The following is a 16,257-nucleotide window of genomic DNA, read 5'->3' as shown; positions in this document are numbered from 1 at the left end:
CATTCTTGGGACCGGGACGATAAGAGATGTTGAAGTTGAACCGTGTGAAGAACAGTGCCCAGCAGGCTTGGCGTGGATTTAACCTTTTGGCGTCTCTTATGTACTCCAGATTCTTGTGGTCTATGAGCACCATGAATGGGTGCTTTGCATCCTCCAGCCAATGCCTCCACTCTTCAAGGGCCAGTTTTATGTCTAGAAGTTCCCTGTTGCCGATGTCGTAGTTCGTAGGCGGCACATGGATGGAGTCTGGCTGGATTCCCCTGCTGCTGTGAGAGGACCGCTCCTACCCCTGTGGTAGAGGCGTCTACCTCCACGACGAAGGGCTTCTCAGAGTCAGGGTGAACAAGGAGCAGTGCGCTGGTGAATGCCTCCTTCAGGGTGTTGAAGGCCTCATTGGCAGCTGGTGACCAGGACAGAGACTTGGGCTTATTACGGAGAAGACTGGTAAGCGGATATGCAATGGAGCTGTAACTGTGGATGAATCTTCTGTAGAAGTTGGCAAATCCAAGAAATCTTTGGAGCTCTTTGATGGTGGATGGAGTGGGCCAGGTCTTTATGGCTTCTACCTTCCCCTCGTCCATTTGGATGCCACTGCTATTGATGTTATACCCAAGGAACTGCACTGAGGGTTGATGGAAGAAGCACTTCTCAGCCTTGAGGAATAGCTGGAAGTCCCTCACGTATCCGTATGAGGTTGTAAGCGCTGCAGAGGTCCAACTTGGTCAAGACAGTGGCACCACGTAGATGTTCTAGAGCCGCTGAGACAAGGGGAAGAGGATAGTGGAACTTGATGGTGATCCTGTTGAGACCCCGGTAGTCGATACAAGGTCGTAAAAAGATCCCCAAAAGTCTTTAAGACTTCAGAATACAGCAGCTTCCTCTATAAGTTTATCTGCCTCTAACAGACTGGGTGCCAGAGTTTCTGTACTTGACAGATGTGTTTATCAGAAAGGTAAACCTTTTTTTCTCAGGACGCATGTTAAGTAATCCAAAAGCTAACTCAATCAAGGGTGAACTGAACGGTCTGGTCAGCAATACAGGTTTGCCTACATCTTAATCACAATGCAGAATAGTTGCATGTTCATGGTCAGACAGGGTGACCATTACTATAAAGCCGGTGTAGTCCCTCATTCGTCCAGGAGTGTTCCATCCTTGAAAAGGTTTCAGTCGTAGTCATCTGGACACTGTTTTCAGAATCAAGATGTTTCGGCTCCCATCCAGAAGTCATTCTCAATGGTGAAAATGTTCTAAGAACTCAAAAATTTAAGCCACTCTGTGTTGCTTAGGCCTTGCCCTCAGGGAGGAGTCACTCAGACACTCAGGAAGACTCCTCCCTAAGGGCAGGGCCTAAGCAACACAGAGTAGCTTAAATTTCTGAGTTCTCAGACCATTTTCACCATTGAGAATGACTTCTGTGTTCAGATGACTACGACTGAAACCTTTTCTACGATTACTATAAAGCCCCTTTCAAACCAACAGTGGCACTGCAGGAAAAAAAATGCAAAAACTCAGGGTTTATTTAGTCTGTTTGTCTAAACCAAGTAAAGTTTAGTCTGGCAAGGAGTTCATCCTCTCTCTTTTGTTGCACACACTGCAGTGCAATCCAGCAACACAGTGCAGTGGCCATTTACATTTGTGCAAGTGAACATTTAAGTAGAATACCTTGAAGAGTGTACCCTGTAGTATACTAACTTACTGTTTACCTTGTAAGCATAAAAATGAAAGAGAAAATTGTTGCTGCTGTGACAACTTTGGAGACTTGTACAATCCCGCCTTAGAGTATAAACTACGATGTGATGTCTTGATGTTTGGACTTCCTGGTGGATTTGTGAGCTTCAGCCTGTACCCAGTACAGTAGTAACTTGCCCATGCCAACACAGCCCCTTGCAGTGTGTTATTGTCAGCCTGAATGGCACTGTCTGTCATGGTTTTGGGTTAGTGTTGTGTTATGTCCTGTTTTATTTTGGTAAGAGTTCTCCCTCATGTGTCTTGTGTAGTTTTACTTCCTGCTTGTGATTAGTTTGCTTGCCCTTATTGGTTCCACCTGTGTCTCGTTGTCTTCCCTACCTGAGTGTATTTAGTCTGTGTTCTTCCTTTGTTCTGTGTCAGATCGTCCTGGCCTTTGTGCCTCATGTTTTCTTGGACTTTTTTTTTAATGTCTTGTGAATTTTAGATTTTGTCTTCAACCTTTTGGACACATTTGCCTGTTCGGACTGCTCTCCTTGTTTTTTTTATTATCTCTGCCTGCCTGACTACCCATGTAAGCCTGGTGTCTATTAAATCATTGATCTGCACCTGCCCTGCCTATGTATCTGCATTTTGGGTCCTACTCCTGCTTTCCTGCTAGACACACCATAACACTATCGATGTCAGGTCTATGCATGGCAGTAGGAACTAATACCCCATTTCACTTCAAGGATAGCTTTCTATTATAAAAATAAAAGTAAAGTGTAAAAGCATCCAAGATGCAACAAAGACGACAGATTGAGATGTGATTGCTCAAACCCCCTCTGCAGAAGATTGAAAAGATGTAAAATAATCTGTCTGTCTACAACGCTTACGTAATCTTTACTCCTCCCAGTGTAACTAAATCAGTAAGTGGTCTGTGGAAGTAGCCATACAGTTCTCTTGTCCTTGTGACAATGGCAGATTAGTTGGCAGAGAAATTACACTGAAATTAGTCAACTCTGGTGATTTATGCACACATATACAGAAGATCATTGCAATCATTGAGTGGGTGTGGGTGAGAGAGCATTGATCTGTATGGGTGATGTGAGTGAGAGCCTGTGGAGTTGAAAAAACTTTGGTTTCTCTGTAGTCCATTCATGCGAGTCACCCTGTGTTTTGTTTTAGTTTATGAATAGTTGTTAGCTAACTAGGTAAACTGTTGTAACTAAACTGTTGAATTGTACAAATTATTGTGTTTTTGGCAGCTTCAGGTCTGAACTGGAGTAGGGCTGACCCTATTTTGCATGTAGCCCAGGAAAACCAAGATGGATTGTAATCAGATTTGTGGTCTGGCTAAAAGATACAATGACTGTATATAAAAGAAGGCATATTACTATAAATCACATCTGGATGTTATCCAGGTACATGACACTTGAAAGTTTAAAAAAAAAAGTCTATCAAATCTGGCCTTTAAGTGTTGCATGTGGACACTTAAAATGACAGATGTAAATGCGGCCTAAGGCATGTGACAAGGCTAATTTAGCTGATTGAAATAGTTAACACCTTGGTCTCCTTCTTCCTACGTCTTCCTATTTATTTGTTTATCTTCCAGTGATGGGCAAAGTAGTTCTTTTCAATGTAGCCTACTGACTCATTAGAATCAGTTAATTAAAAAGATTCATTGAACTGAAACACGGCCGAATGTTCAGCTCGCTAACTAGTGAACTGAGAACGGTCATTTGTGAAGGATAAGCCAGTGAGCGGAGAATTTAGAATTTAGTTGGATAAAGATATGTTTGCAAACTGAAAGCTGCTATAACAAAGTCCTACCCTATTATGTACAGCACTTTTTTTTGCAAAACCTAATTATTTGTATATTTGGTCCTACTTCCAGACTTCAAGATATGAGAGGGGCCGGCTTGAGCGACTCAGGGCTCACGTTCACTGTGTACGTTCACTGAACATATGCCTGAACATGCACCGTTCCCTCCATAAACTCTATAAACAAACACTGAGGGTACTGTCGTATATGGTGTGGTATGTGGACCCAAATGCAGATGACCAGGAAGCGCTATAAGGTGAAGTAGCCGAATGGCTACAGTGTTTATTGGGAGTGATGGTTTACAGGCAGGTATAGGCAGCTAGACCGGTAGGCAGACAGGTAACCAACAGGTAATAGGAAAATGGGTTAACAGCTGGCTGTGGTGGAAACAGGGAGTCCAATGTGGCTATACAGTCCCATAGGGAGCAGGCAAGGTACAAAATCCAGAATCCAGCCAAGGTCCAAGGGAGACAAAGAATCCAATACAGAACTCATGGTAAGAATGCTGGGGAACTGGGCACAGGAACCAGGTACAACAAAAAGTGCACCCAACGCCGACACCATGCAGTAACAACAATGATCCAACAATGGACAAAGACAGAGACCTGGACTAAATACCCTAAGGGAGGTGAGACGACGAGACACAGGTGCAAACAACCAAGGAAGGGCCAACAATCAAAACTGGAGGGACAGCAAACAAAGACAGGAAGTAAAACCACAAGACACACAAGACAAGGAACACACTACAAAATAAAACAGGAAGTGACAAAACCTTAAACTACAACAGGTACTGGATAAAATATGCAATTCTATAAATCCTTATAGCTTTCCTCTTTTCAAAACTGTAACGTCTGTGTGTGTGTGTGTGATTGTGCGCACAACACTGCGCGCAATAACGTTAAACGTTAGCCTATGCATATAATATCAATCTAGATAATGTGATATATCTGCATTGCAGTCCAAGACCAATGTTGTTGAATCATTGCTGCTAAATAGTAGCAACCTGAATCAGCTGTGTATTTGCTGTCTTGAACACACCCCATTCCTCCTGTGAACGAATGACGTGAATCACTCACTCAGTGAATCCAACTGACTGAGAGCTCAACTGAACTGACTGAGAGAACGGATCGTTTCAGGAAGTGATTTAGTTCAGTTCGTTCACCCAAAAGATTCATTCTTTAGAACAAAACGTTCGCAAACGACACAACACTTCAGACTTTACCGATGGATGCCTAACCGTCTAATAGGACACTATATTAATCAATACACAGGACATGATATCCCATCTGCCACTGTTAACATTTAAATGCAATTAAGTTCTAACTAATCTAAAGCAAATTTTATTTAAATGAATGGTCTGATTATAATGTATAACTGCCTTGTAAACTATGGCTGCGCTCCAGCTCAAACCAGTGCTGTACCATTCGGGTTTTGGAGTGCACCCTATTGTATGGTCTATGTGTATAATGTATGCAAAAGATTATGAACTACACAGACACAGATTCCTCTAAAACACACATTCACCTGAAATTTCTCAGTTACTCCATGTATTTCTGTGTCATCTCTGTGATTGAATGTCTTTCTCACTATACACACAAATCTCTCCCCAGGCTTCAGCACTGTCAGCCCTTTCGTGTAGCAAGACTACAAAGACTGGCTCTTTAACAGACACACATATTTTGCACATAGCACATAGTTTGTGCATGTGCTATGTGTTTACCTCAGTACATCGGTATATGCATAGAGTTGTGTGCCGATGTGTGTTATGTTTTTCTGTGTAAGTGCATGATAGGTTTGTGTCTAGATGAATATACATTATGAGTGCTTGCACAAAACTGTGTGTACACGCTCGTGTGTGTGTCACTGTGTCTCATGGCTTTTGTCTTGATGTCTGCTGACAGTGAGAAAGCAGAAATTAATAACCCTCCCCTCACTTCATTAAAAAACTGCAAGCCATGATAAAATTTAACATGACTCCCATCTCTATTAGATTATCCTCCACCACAACAAGACTACATCTGCACTGCGGCTCTGTGTAGTTTTTCTTAAACTGCACATGATTGATGTTGCTCACTTGAACAATTCAAATAAAATACATTATTTCAATGAATGTTTTAGTTCCCATTTTTAAGTTCAAGTATGCTTATGTGAATTCGAAATCCCCATAATGCAACTTGATAGGATCTTTCATTGGAACCTCCCTGCCTGGTAAATCAGTCCTGTCTTTCAAACTCCACACCCCCAGTTTATAACGCAGTCTTTCTATTATAAATGTGTAGTCTCCAAGCCCAGTACAAGATAACCTTGTTGACATCATCAAGGATATTTTCACAGACTTGACAAAGCTCCTCCAGAGCTTGAGTAGTACTAACCATAAACTGATTTCATGTGTAAAATAAGCGGAGTACCCCTTAGCAGTGAGGTTACGAGATTAGGAGGCAAAGGCAACTTTTCAATGCCTCCAAAAAGATGATCAGTGCAGTTATTACAACAGGTGAGGAGTGAGTAAAGGTATGCAAAGCAGGGAAGAAAAGCATTTCATCTTGATGTAAATCAGCAGATTGAAGGGTCTGTTTTGAAATGTGTGAAAAGTTTTTGTATGAGCTGGGCAATGATTTGAGCTCTGCTCTCTGGCTGTGCACTCTTTAGGCAGTAGTAGATGACAGACATGTTGTTTCCCTGACAAACTGCTACACTGATAAAAAACATATCTTAATACCACATTTTCTAAAATCAGAGTTTACAACATGTTTCATATTACGCAAAGAACAAACTGATAAAATACAACAAATTAGGAAAAATCTAGTTAAATTAATAGTAAAGAGCCATAAAAACAAATATGCATAATAGTTCCATGTGGGGTAAAAACTAATACAACTGCTGCAAAGATCATTCCAGATATGGCTCTAATGTAAAAATGCTGAGATATAATCAACTGTATCAAATGTATAAAAGAGTATGATGCTGTCTTCTTGTTTGGGAGAATAGATAACTAATTACAGTCAAACAGAATCACATTTGAACCAGTAGCTGTAATTAAAGCACTCAGTCTAGACAGCAGCAATGTGTGTGTGTGTGTGTGTGTGTGTGTGTGTGTGTGTGTGTGTGTCTTCACACTCACCCCCTCAGCCTTCTCCTCAGTGTTGGCCAGCATCTCCTGAAGGGCTCGTACCGACAGCGATTGCTCCAACACAAAAGTGCAGATGGACAGATCTGGAGGCACATTCTGAAACAACAGGAAGACACCTTAGATGATTTACTGATGCTCACTTTGACATGTTTTACTTACATGTTACATGTTCACTTTTATACAGGACAGTCAATTATTTTGTAGCAACACTCTGCAGGATTGCTGACCATTAGGAGTGGTGTAAGATCAATGAAGTAGAAATACTTTGTTACTGGATTTGTGTATGTTTGGTTAGAAAAAGTGTAATAGCAGTTCCTAACCACCCTACTACTACTTCTCCACCCTACCATACTCAGTCACTACAAAAAACTTAATATAATTCTAAATACAGAATTTTTTTTTACCAGTTAGTGCAGGATTAGAACAGTGATCAGCTGTCTTGAATTAAAATCTTGGATGGTTCTGATTGGTACAGACTAGTTTTGAATAATGATAATGATATTGAATAATGATATTTGAATAATAATAATAATAATAATAACTACTTTTGTTTTGTTTTCTTAAGATAACTTAATAACAATTTCAAGATTTTGACATAACCAAAAATGTCTTCCTGTGATCATACACAGGTTTCTGAAATGGTAAACATCTATAATCATCAGACATAAGGAAATCTCTGCCACTCACATCTGGCATCAGCAGATAACAGTAATTATAACCTACTTATGGCAAAGCGTACCAAAGTCCTTAATCATTTTACTCAAATGAACCCCAGCGTTTGCTTTCTACAAGAAATACATCTCACAACATTGGAACATCTAAAACTCAGAATGAAATGGATAAACCACATATTTTCTGCATCATATAATACTAACAAAAGAGGTGTTTCTATACTAATAAATAGAAATGTTCCATACGAAAACAGAAATACGATTGTAGACCTATATGGTTGCTTTGATTTTATTAATGGACTTGTGAAATGTGAAAACTTGAAAATAGCAGTAGCCAACATTTATAGGCCCAATAATGATAATCCAGAATTCTTTCACACTGTATTCTCATACCTTATGGAATTTTCTGACTTAATAATCATAGTAGGTAGAGACTTCAATACAATCCTCAACCCAAATCTAGATCGATCAAACACTAGAAATAATTATATAACCTTGCACTCGTCTGACACTAAAAATAATATATGAGCAATTTAGGTCTTAGTGATTGCTGGCCAGAATAGACTAGTTCCTATTCAGTAATTCTGTTATATCACAAATCGACAACTTTTAAATTCATCCAGTTATTATTTCAGACCATGGACCAGTCAGCTTCGACCTAGTGCATGAAACAGATCCAACCACTCCAAGTAGGAGGGGACTCTCCATAAACATCGCCATCTCTACTTCGGCAGGCAGCTAAAGCAGTTCTCAGAGGACATATTATCTCACATTCTCCACACAAGAAGACAAGAAGCAATTAACTTAAGAGAAACAAAGAAAAAACAATGAAACCAGTAATCAAAGGGCCATATGGAAATTACATTCATGACGCAAATGACATAAACCAGATTTTCCATGAATTCTATATGGAACTCTATCAATATCTACATAAAACTAAACTGAGAATACTGACAATGTTTTATTCCTACTTTATTGAAAGTATTTTAACATTTTCATTTATTTACTGGTTGTCCTTTGTCAAAAGGACATGAAAAGATTGCAAGGTGTTGTTAACCTAAACTCTAAAATGAGTGGCAAAAAACAAATATCTCTTATACAGCTTAATAATGAACACATCCTCAAAAAGACATAAGTTTATAAATGAACCTACATGTCTATGGAAGCATATAGGGGACTATATTCAAATGATTAATGTAAACTTGGAAATGAAAATGTAATTTCACAATACCATTATAATTTTCCACATATGTATATGTTATTTGAGTAAAAATGAAAATGCAATAATTCAATTAGAATTTTAATTTCCACATGCTCGTATGGGCGTTCTATAACCATATTAAAATGAAAATGGAAAAGCTGTTTGACATTTAATTTTCAAAGTCGTACCCCGCTGTACACTGGACAATATTCAAATGTCAATTAAAATTTGAAAATTAAAATGCAATATCAACTCAAATCAACCAGAGTTGAGGCAGAGCAGCCGGAGGACATCAGAGGGAAAACCAGAAAATATTTCCATAAAATATGATCTCTGTGATATTGCAAATGGAGCTGCTGTGATGCAAGAAAAATTTCTAATCTGACAATAAGGTATCATTTATTTTTATTTATTTATATAGTGCAGTGTTTTCCTACAGAGCAGGTCTAGACTGTACTCTTTATAATATTATTTACAGAGACCCAACAAGTCATACCATGAGCAAGCACTTGGCGACAGTGACAGGGAAAAACTTCCTTGTGAGAGGCAGAAACCTCGAGCAGAACCAGACTCAGGACGCTCATAATCATCATTATCATCCACTTTCACCAAAATCAGTGAATGGTAAATGGACTGTACTTATATAGCGCCTTTCTAGTCTTTCTGACTACTCTGAGCGCTGCAACTACATATCACATTCACCCCATTCACACACAGATGGAAGAACTGCTCATCAAAGTAACTAAAATTCACACACATTCACACTCTGAAGGCACAGCCCTCGGGAGCAATTTGGGGTTTAGTGTCTTGCCCAAGGACACTTCGACATGTGGGCTGGGGGAAGCTGTGATTGGACCGCCGACCTTCCAATTGGTGGACAACCCACTCTACCACTAAGCCACAGTTGCCCGATTATAGTTATATGGTTGTGTTTTTGTACAGTAATCTGGGGGGCTCAGCCCCCAGAAACGTTGCAGTGTCTATCCTTTTCCAAACCTAATTCTTGTCTAATTTCTGGTCTGACAAACAGTAAATTCATCAAATTCAGTGCACCCTATCGCTACTTTAACCAAAATCAGTGAATGCAGTTATAAAGTTGTGTTTTTGTACAGTAAAAAAGTCAGTGAGACGCCTTCTCGCCTTTCTGCCACAAGCGGACTATGCACATGAGCAAAGCAGATGTTCAAGCAACTGACTTCCTAACTGAATACCCACCTTGATGAGAACACTGACAGATTGCATTTTCATTTTCATGTTGACCCCAAAAGAGCATGGTGACAATGTAAATGCAATAGACTAGGGGTGCTGTTTTGCTTATTGCATTTGAATATTGTCCACTGTTAAGCAGGTTAAGTCTTTGAAAATGAAATGTCAAATGGCATTTTCATTTTCAAATAGTTAGAAAATTGCATTTTCATTTTGACTTAAATACTTCTTGCATAAATGGAAAATCACGTTACACTGTTTATATTGCATTTTCATTTTCAAATTTGAACATTTGAAATTTCAACATTTGAATATGGTCCACTGTACAGCATGTTACAACTTTGAAAATTAAATGTCAAACAGCTTTTCCATTTTCATTTTAATATGGTCATAGATGCTCATACGAGTATGTGGAAATTCAAATTGGATTATTGCATTTTCATTTTCATTTTTACTCAAATAACATATACATATGTGGAAAATTATAATGCTATTGTGGAATTACATTTTAATTTCCAAGTTAACATTATCATTTGAATATAATCCTCTATATGCTTCTATACATGTCCTCTATGACTAGTTTAAGCTGATGCCATCAGGAATGTGTTTTAGATTGCCTGTATGTAAAACAAACAGAAGGTGGTTGGTTTGGTTTTCTTCCAGAAGCCATTAGACTTGAGAACAGTGGCAGTACAAGAAACGATCAGTTTACCTTGTTTATAGATTGATAAATGCACTTGCACTTTTGCACTATTTTTCAATTCAATTTTATTTATATAGCGCCAATTTATAACAGAAGTTATCTCATTGTACTTTTCTTATAGAGCAGGTATAGACCGTACTCTTTATAATATTATTTACAGAGACCCAACAATTGCCACCAAGAACAAGCACTTGGCAAAAGTGGCAAGGAAAAACATCCTTTTAAGACGCAGAAACCTCGAGCAGAACCAGACTCAGGGTGGGCAGCAATCTGCCGCTGCCGGTTGGGTTGAGAAAGAAGTAGAGAATCAGAGAGAGAGAGCAGGAGGAAAAATAGAGTATATAATAGTAATAATAATAATAATGATAATAATAATAATAAGACTAATAATAATAAATGTAGTAGTGGGTGTTGAGCAGGAACATGATGAGCTTTGTAGGTGAGGAGAAGGATTTTAAATTCTATTCTGGATTTTACAGTGAGCCAGTGCAGAGAAGGTAATATGGGAGAAATATGATCTCTTTTCCTAGTTCTTGTCAGTACATGTGTCGCAGCATTCTGGATCAACTGGAGAGGCTTAAGGGACTTCTTCAAGCAGCCTGATAATAAGGAATTGCAATAATCCAGCCTAGAAGTAACAAATGCATGCACTAGTTTTTCTGCATAATTTTGAGACAGGATGTGCCTATTTTTTGCAATGTTAGGTGAAAAAAGGCAGTCCTTGAAGTTTGTTTCATGTGGGAGTTAAAGGACAAATCCTGATAAAGATAACTCCTTACGGTGGTACTGGAGGCCAGGTCAATGCCATCTAGAGCAACTATATCTTTAGATAACGTGTCTCTGAAGTGTTTGTGGCCAAGTACAATAACTCCAGTTTTGTCAGAGTTTAACATCAGCCTCAGCCTCCCTGGATTCCTGGGCTGCCCAGGAGCTGCCGGGGGATGGCTAACAGCAGCTACCTCTGGTCGGTCCGCACCGGCTACTGGGGGCAGCTACAGCAGCTAACAATTGAGTTCCCATGGCACAGAACCGCGTTTCCAATTCACTAAGCCTCGCCTCCAACACTACAAAAAACTACATGTACCATTATCACTAAAGGAGGCAGAGGAATAGCTAAACATTTGACACACCAAGCAAGAGAGGGCAGAAGGGGGAGTGAGAGAAGCCATCGCTAGCTGCTAAGCTAAGGAATGGTTGCTAGCAAAACGTCGCTAAAAGAAGGAGAGAGCTATGAGTGCTTGAGCTGAACTAGTGTATGCTTAAATATATAGCAGATAATGCTGTAATGAAGAATCTAACAAAATTAACTGGGATGAGCAACAGCAGCAAAAATACGCCACCAGTAACACACAAGGACCGGCAACCGGAAATGAGACAATACGCTTACCACAGCACGTCAGCACGTCACCATCCATTCATAATATCTATTTATACTATATACTAATACTATTTGACATGTCTTTGTGGTGTTTTGGAAATTGTTGGCCATCTGCAGATTGGCCATTGTGATTAACTCTTGTGTATTTCAACTATTTTCTTACATCATCATATTTGTATTTTTCTGTTTTTATGTATGTGAATGAACTGTTTTTGTATTTGCAAACTCTTGTTTCGCCAAATATCCCCTTGAGGGAAAAATCAAATATTTTTAATTCTTTATGTTATAGGTACATGCAGTTTTTAGTATTTTATTTGTATCAACATACTGAGGTATCCAGTATACTGTTTAAGTTACATCTCAGATGATAAACGCTTTGATAGCATTACAGGGGAACTGTAACATGCTTTTTTGTGTGTTATAGGTAAAGTATATTCAGTGTTTAATATTTAACTTGTATATATGCTTAACTGATTTTAATGATAAGTTGTTTTAACCAAAAACGATTCTGTTGTTCATGTGGCATAAAGGAGCTTGTATCAGTACCTTGGAGTTGGAGATGGATTCAAGGAAGCAGAGTCTGTTTCCGAAGCCTTCAGCAGCCAGACAGAGTTTCTGTTGCTCCTTATGGATTGTGGCTGAGCACTGTAGGACCACCTCATCATCCTACACACACACACACAAACACATACACACACACATACACACAAAGATATAGTTACAAATCAAGACATTCATTGACCCAGAATCACTAACAGAGATTTTCTGTTGCTCATTGTAGGCGGTGACTGAGAACTGCAAAGCAATCTTCCTAGAGACCAGATAATTACAAACATACACTTTCACACCCAGCCATACACAGTTTAGCCATATGGGCTGAGGCACAACATCTTATCACTGTAAAGAGTCCAAATACATACATAATTTGATCATCAGTACACAAATATGTTTATGGATTTCATAATTTGTGTGAATGTATTGTGAAAATACTGGAGAGATGTGTGCAAATTAACAAAATTTCTGCATGGGCAATGTAGCTCAATGTAAGTAAAATAATAATAAAGACTGAAAACAGAATAGTTCCCAGCCACAAAATAATGAATCAAAGGGATTAGAGCAAAGAACAAAAAGGTGTTGGCTGATATACAACATTTACTAAATTTATTAACATACACAGTCAATAATACAACAAATAGACAAAAAGACATAAACCCATATACATATCATGTCTGTATTAGTGTGTCATATGTGTGTATATGTTTAATAATTTTTCTAGCAGTGTATTGTACAGTGGCCGACAAGGGCAATCAATCAATCAATCAAACTTTATTTCTATAGCACCTTCCAACAACCGAAACTGAACCAAAGTGCTGTACAACATTAAAAACAAGATTTAAAAAAATAATAATGATAACAACAAATAATAATAAAAGTACAAATAGGTCAGCAGAGCACATTACAACATTAAGATAAAGTGTCACAGGGCCACTAAGTGTTAAAAGCTATTCTAAATAAGTGGGTTTTAAGTTTGGCTTTGAACAAAGGCAGGTCAGTGATGGAACCTAAGTCAATGGGCAGAGAATTCCAGAGTTTCGGACCGGCCACTGCAAAAGAACGGCCGCCCCACTGTTTGCACCTGGACTGGGGGACCTCCAGCAGATGTTGCCCAGCAGATCGTAGAGCTCTGCTGGGTCGGTGAGGGCAAACACACTACAACTTAAGAAAACACATGCAAATAGACAAAACAAGCAAATTAAGAAAACATCTTCATTAAAACATGCAATTCAATTCAATTTTATTAATATAGCGCCAATATATAACAGAAGTTATCTCATTGCACTTTTCCTATAGAGCAGGTCTAGACCGTACTCTTTATAATATTATTTACAGAGACCCAACAAATCACACCATGAGCAAGCATTTGGCGACAGCGGCAAGGAAAAACTTCCTTAAAGAGGGCAGAAACTTTGGACAGAACCAGACTCAATGGTGGGTGGCCATCCGCCGCTGCCGTGTTAGGGTTTGAGAGCGAGAGAGAGAGAAAGAGGAGAGGGAGGCACAATGCAAAGACCACGCAGAGTTTTTTTTAAAATAAAATAGTAATTGTAGTGTTAATATTAATAAATTAATAATAATAGGAATGACATCTATAGGAAAAATAATGTCGGTATTAGTAACAGAGCCAATAACAACAACTGTAGTAGCAGTTGTCGAGCAGGAACATGGGGGCAGCAGGTGGCCACAACCACAGATCTCAGTCTCTGCAGTTCCGGAGGCAGAAATAACTGCTGTAAGCGACAGAAGGACAGAGGAGAGAAACAAGAAAGCACAGAACTACAGGAGAGAGAAGATGTTGATATAGTAACATGCAGTAATGGGATAAAACTGCATACAGATGGAGAGGGAGAGAAGGAGAGAGGAAAGAGGCACATCATGGGAAGTCTCCCGGCAGTCTAGGCCTATAGCAGCATAACTAAGAGATGGTTCAGGGCTCACCCAAGTCAGCCCTAACTATAAGCTTTATCAAAGAGGAAAGTCTTGAGCCTACTCTTAAATGTGGAGATGGTGTCTGCCTCCCGAACCCAAACTGGGATCTGATTCCACGGGAGAGGAGCTTGATAACTGAAGGCTCTGGCTCCCATTCTACTTTTGGAAACTCTAGGAACCACAAGTAACCCTGCATCCTGGGAGCGCAGTGTTCTAGTCGGATAATATGGTATTATGAGATCTTTAAGATACGATGGTGCCAGACCATTAAGAGCTTTGTAGGTGAGGAGAAGGATTTTAAATTCTATTCTGGATTTTACAGAGAGCCAGTGCAGAGAAGCTAATATTGAAGAGATATGATCTCTTTTCCTAGTTTTTGTCAGTGCATGTGCCACAGCATTCTGGACCAACTGGAGAGTCTTAAGGGACTTATTCGGGCAGCCGGATAATAAGGAATTGCAGTAGTCCAGCCTAGAAGTAACAAATGCATGCACTAATTTTTCAGCATCAGCTGTATCTAAATGCTGGCATCATGCACAGCATTTAGAAAACATGCTGCAAATACACACAACACAACCATACAGAAATGTGCTGCAAATCAGCAAAACAACAACGGAAATGTTTCCAGAGGACACTATAAAGACTTCCGCTACTTCTCTACTCTGTGCTGAAAGTGAATGCTGCATGTAACCTACCTCGCAAGACCTTGCAGAGCAAAAAAGTGGAATTCTATCAGTAATTTTAATGATTTGTGTGGAGATTTAGTGTTTATGACATATATTAACCTTTACTATTCTACCACCAGTGTTGACAGACGGCATGTAGCCTGCATGATAATCATAGGCATTATTAGACCAGAAATACACACATTAGACAGTTCATCTGTCACCACTGATGAACCTAGTTATTATCTCTGACTAACAGTAAATTTGTTTTTTTTTCAAATTCCTTCAAATTGACTGTAATTTTCAGTTTCATGCTCCCGCGAGGTCAGTGCACGCTGTAAATCAGACTGCGCATGCACAAAGATTTGCAGCATGTCTAAATGCTGCGCATGTGTTGTCAAATTAATGAATATGTTTTCTTAATTTGCTTGTGTTTTGTCTATTTGCATGTGTTTTCTTAAGCTGCAGTGCGTTTGTCCTTGTCGGCCACCATAGTATTGACTACTGCTGAAAATGTTTTGCTGTTAGATGAAAGATACATTCTGCAGATGCGCTGGAATGCATCATCAGTGATGGAACCTGAGGTCCTCTGGTTTTTGGGTCTTTCAACACCAGGCACCCTCACCCAGGCAACCCAGCCAGGGTTGATCAAATCCCAGCTTGCATCCCAGCAGCATTTGCCTACAGATCTGTCCTATTGATCCACAGCCACCTAGTGGCTTTCTCTGCAGCTTCAGTAGCAGATCTGATGGCCTTCCTCTTTGCCTCCCCGGTGATGCCAAGTAGCGTAAAGGCTTTGCAGAGTGAGCGCCCTGCGAATCCTCGACAGCCCACCTATACAGGCTCACAGTGAGTTCTCCAGTCTTGCCTTCTGTACTCTTCTACAAGCTCCTGGTACTTGGTGCACTTCCTCTCGCTGGCCTCCTCCATGCACTTTTCTCAAGGCACTGTGAGTTCCAGCATGATCAGTTGTTTGGTGGACTCTGAAACGATGATCATGTCTGGTTGAAGCTGTGTCGAAGTTATATATGCTGGAAACTTCAGCTGGAGAGGAAACCAGACTTTGCTCTATGTTGGGGGTGGGGCTTCTCTCCAGCTCTGAGGAACATGATGGTGCATTTTCCCATTTAGTCCATGCTCCTTGCTGTCCCATCCCTTCCATCCTGCTGGCTCATACCTCCTCCACGCCTGCCCGCACTTCCTCCTGAACCAGATGTTGCCGCTCTTTGCCCTGAATGTTGATCTTTGACATTTGATCTTTGGTCGTTGTTGAGGCTCTTGACTGGCTGCTTTGTAATGGATGGGATGGTGGCTCCAGACAGTGAA

At 39.8% G+C, this 16,257-nt stretch overlaps 1 protein-coding gene across 1 annotated transcript in view; it reads right to left on the bottom strand.

Moving 5' to 3' along the window:
* ryr2a (ryanodine receptor 2a (cardiac)) overlaps nucleotides 1–16,257 on the bottom strand; it is a 275,757-nt gene that overhangs the window by 158,122 nt on the left and 101,378 nt on the right. Inside the window, 2 exon segments of the mRNA XM_044179528.1 lie at nucleotides 6,612–6,716; nucleotides 12,326–12,445. Of these exon segments, the coding sequence (XP_044035463.1) occupies nucleotides 6,612–6,716; nucleotides 12,326–12,445 (225 nt within the window).

This window comes from Siniperca chuatsi, linkage group LG20, assembly GCF_020085105.1.
Source record: "Siniperca chuatsi isolate FFG_IHB_CAS linkage group LG20, ASM2008510v1, whole genome shotgun sequence".
Classification (NCBI taxonomy): Eukaryota; Metazoa; Chordata; class Actinopteri; order Centrarchiformes; family Sinipercidae; genus Siniperca; species Siniperca chuatsi.
Note: the sequence above shows the minus strand (reverse complement) of the source record. Positions and strands in the feature narration are given on the sequence as shown.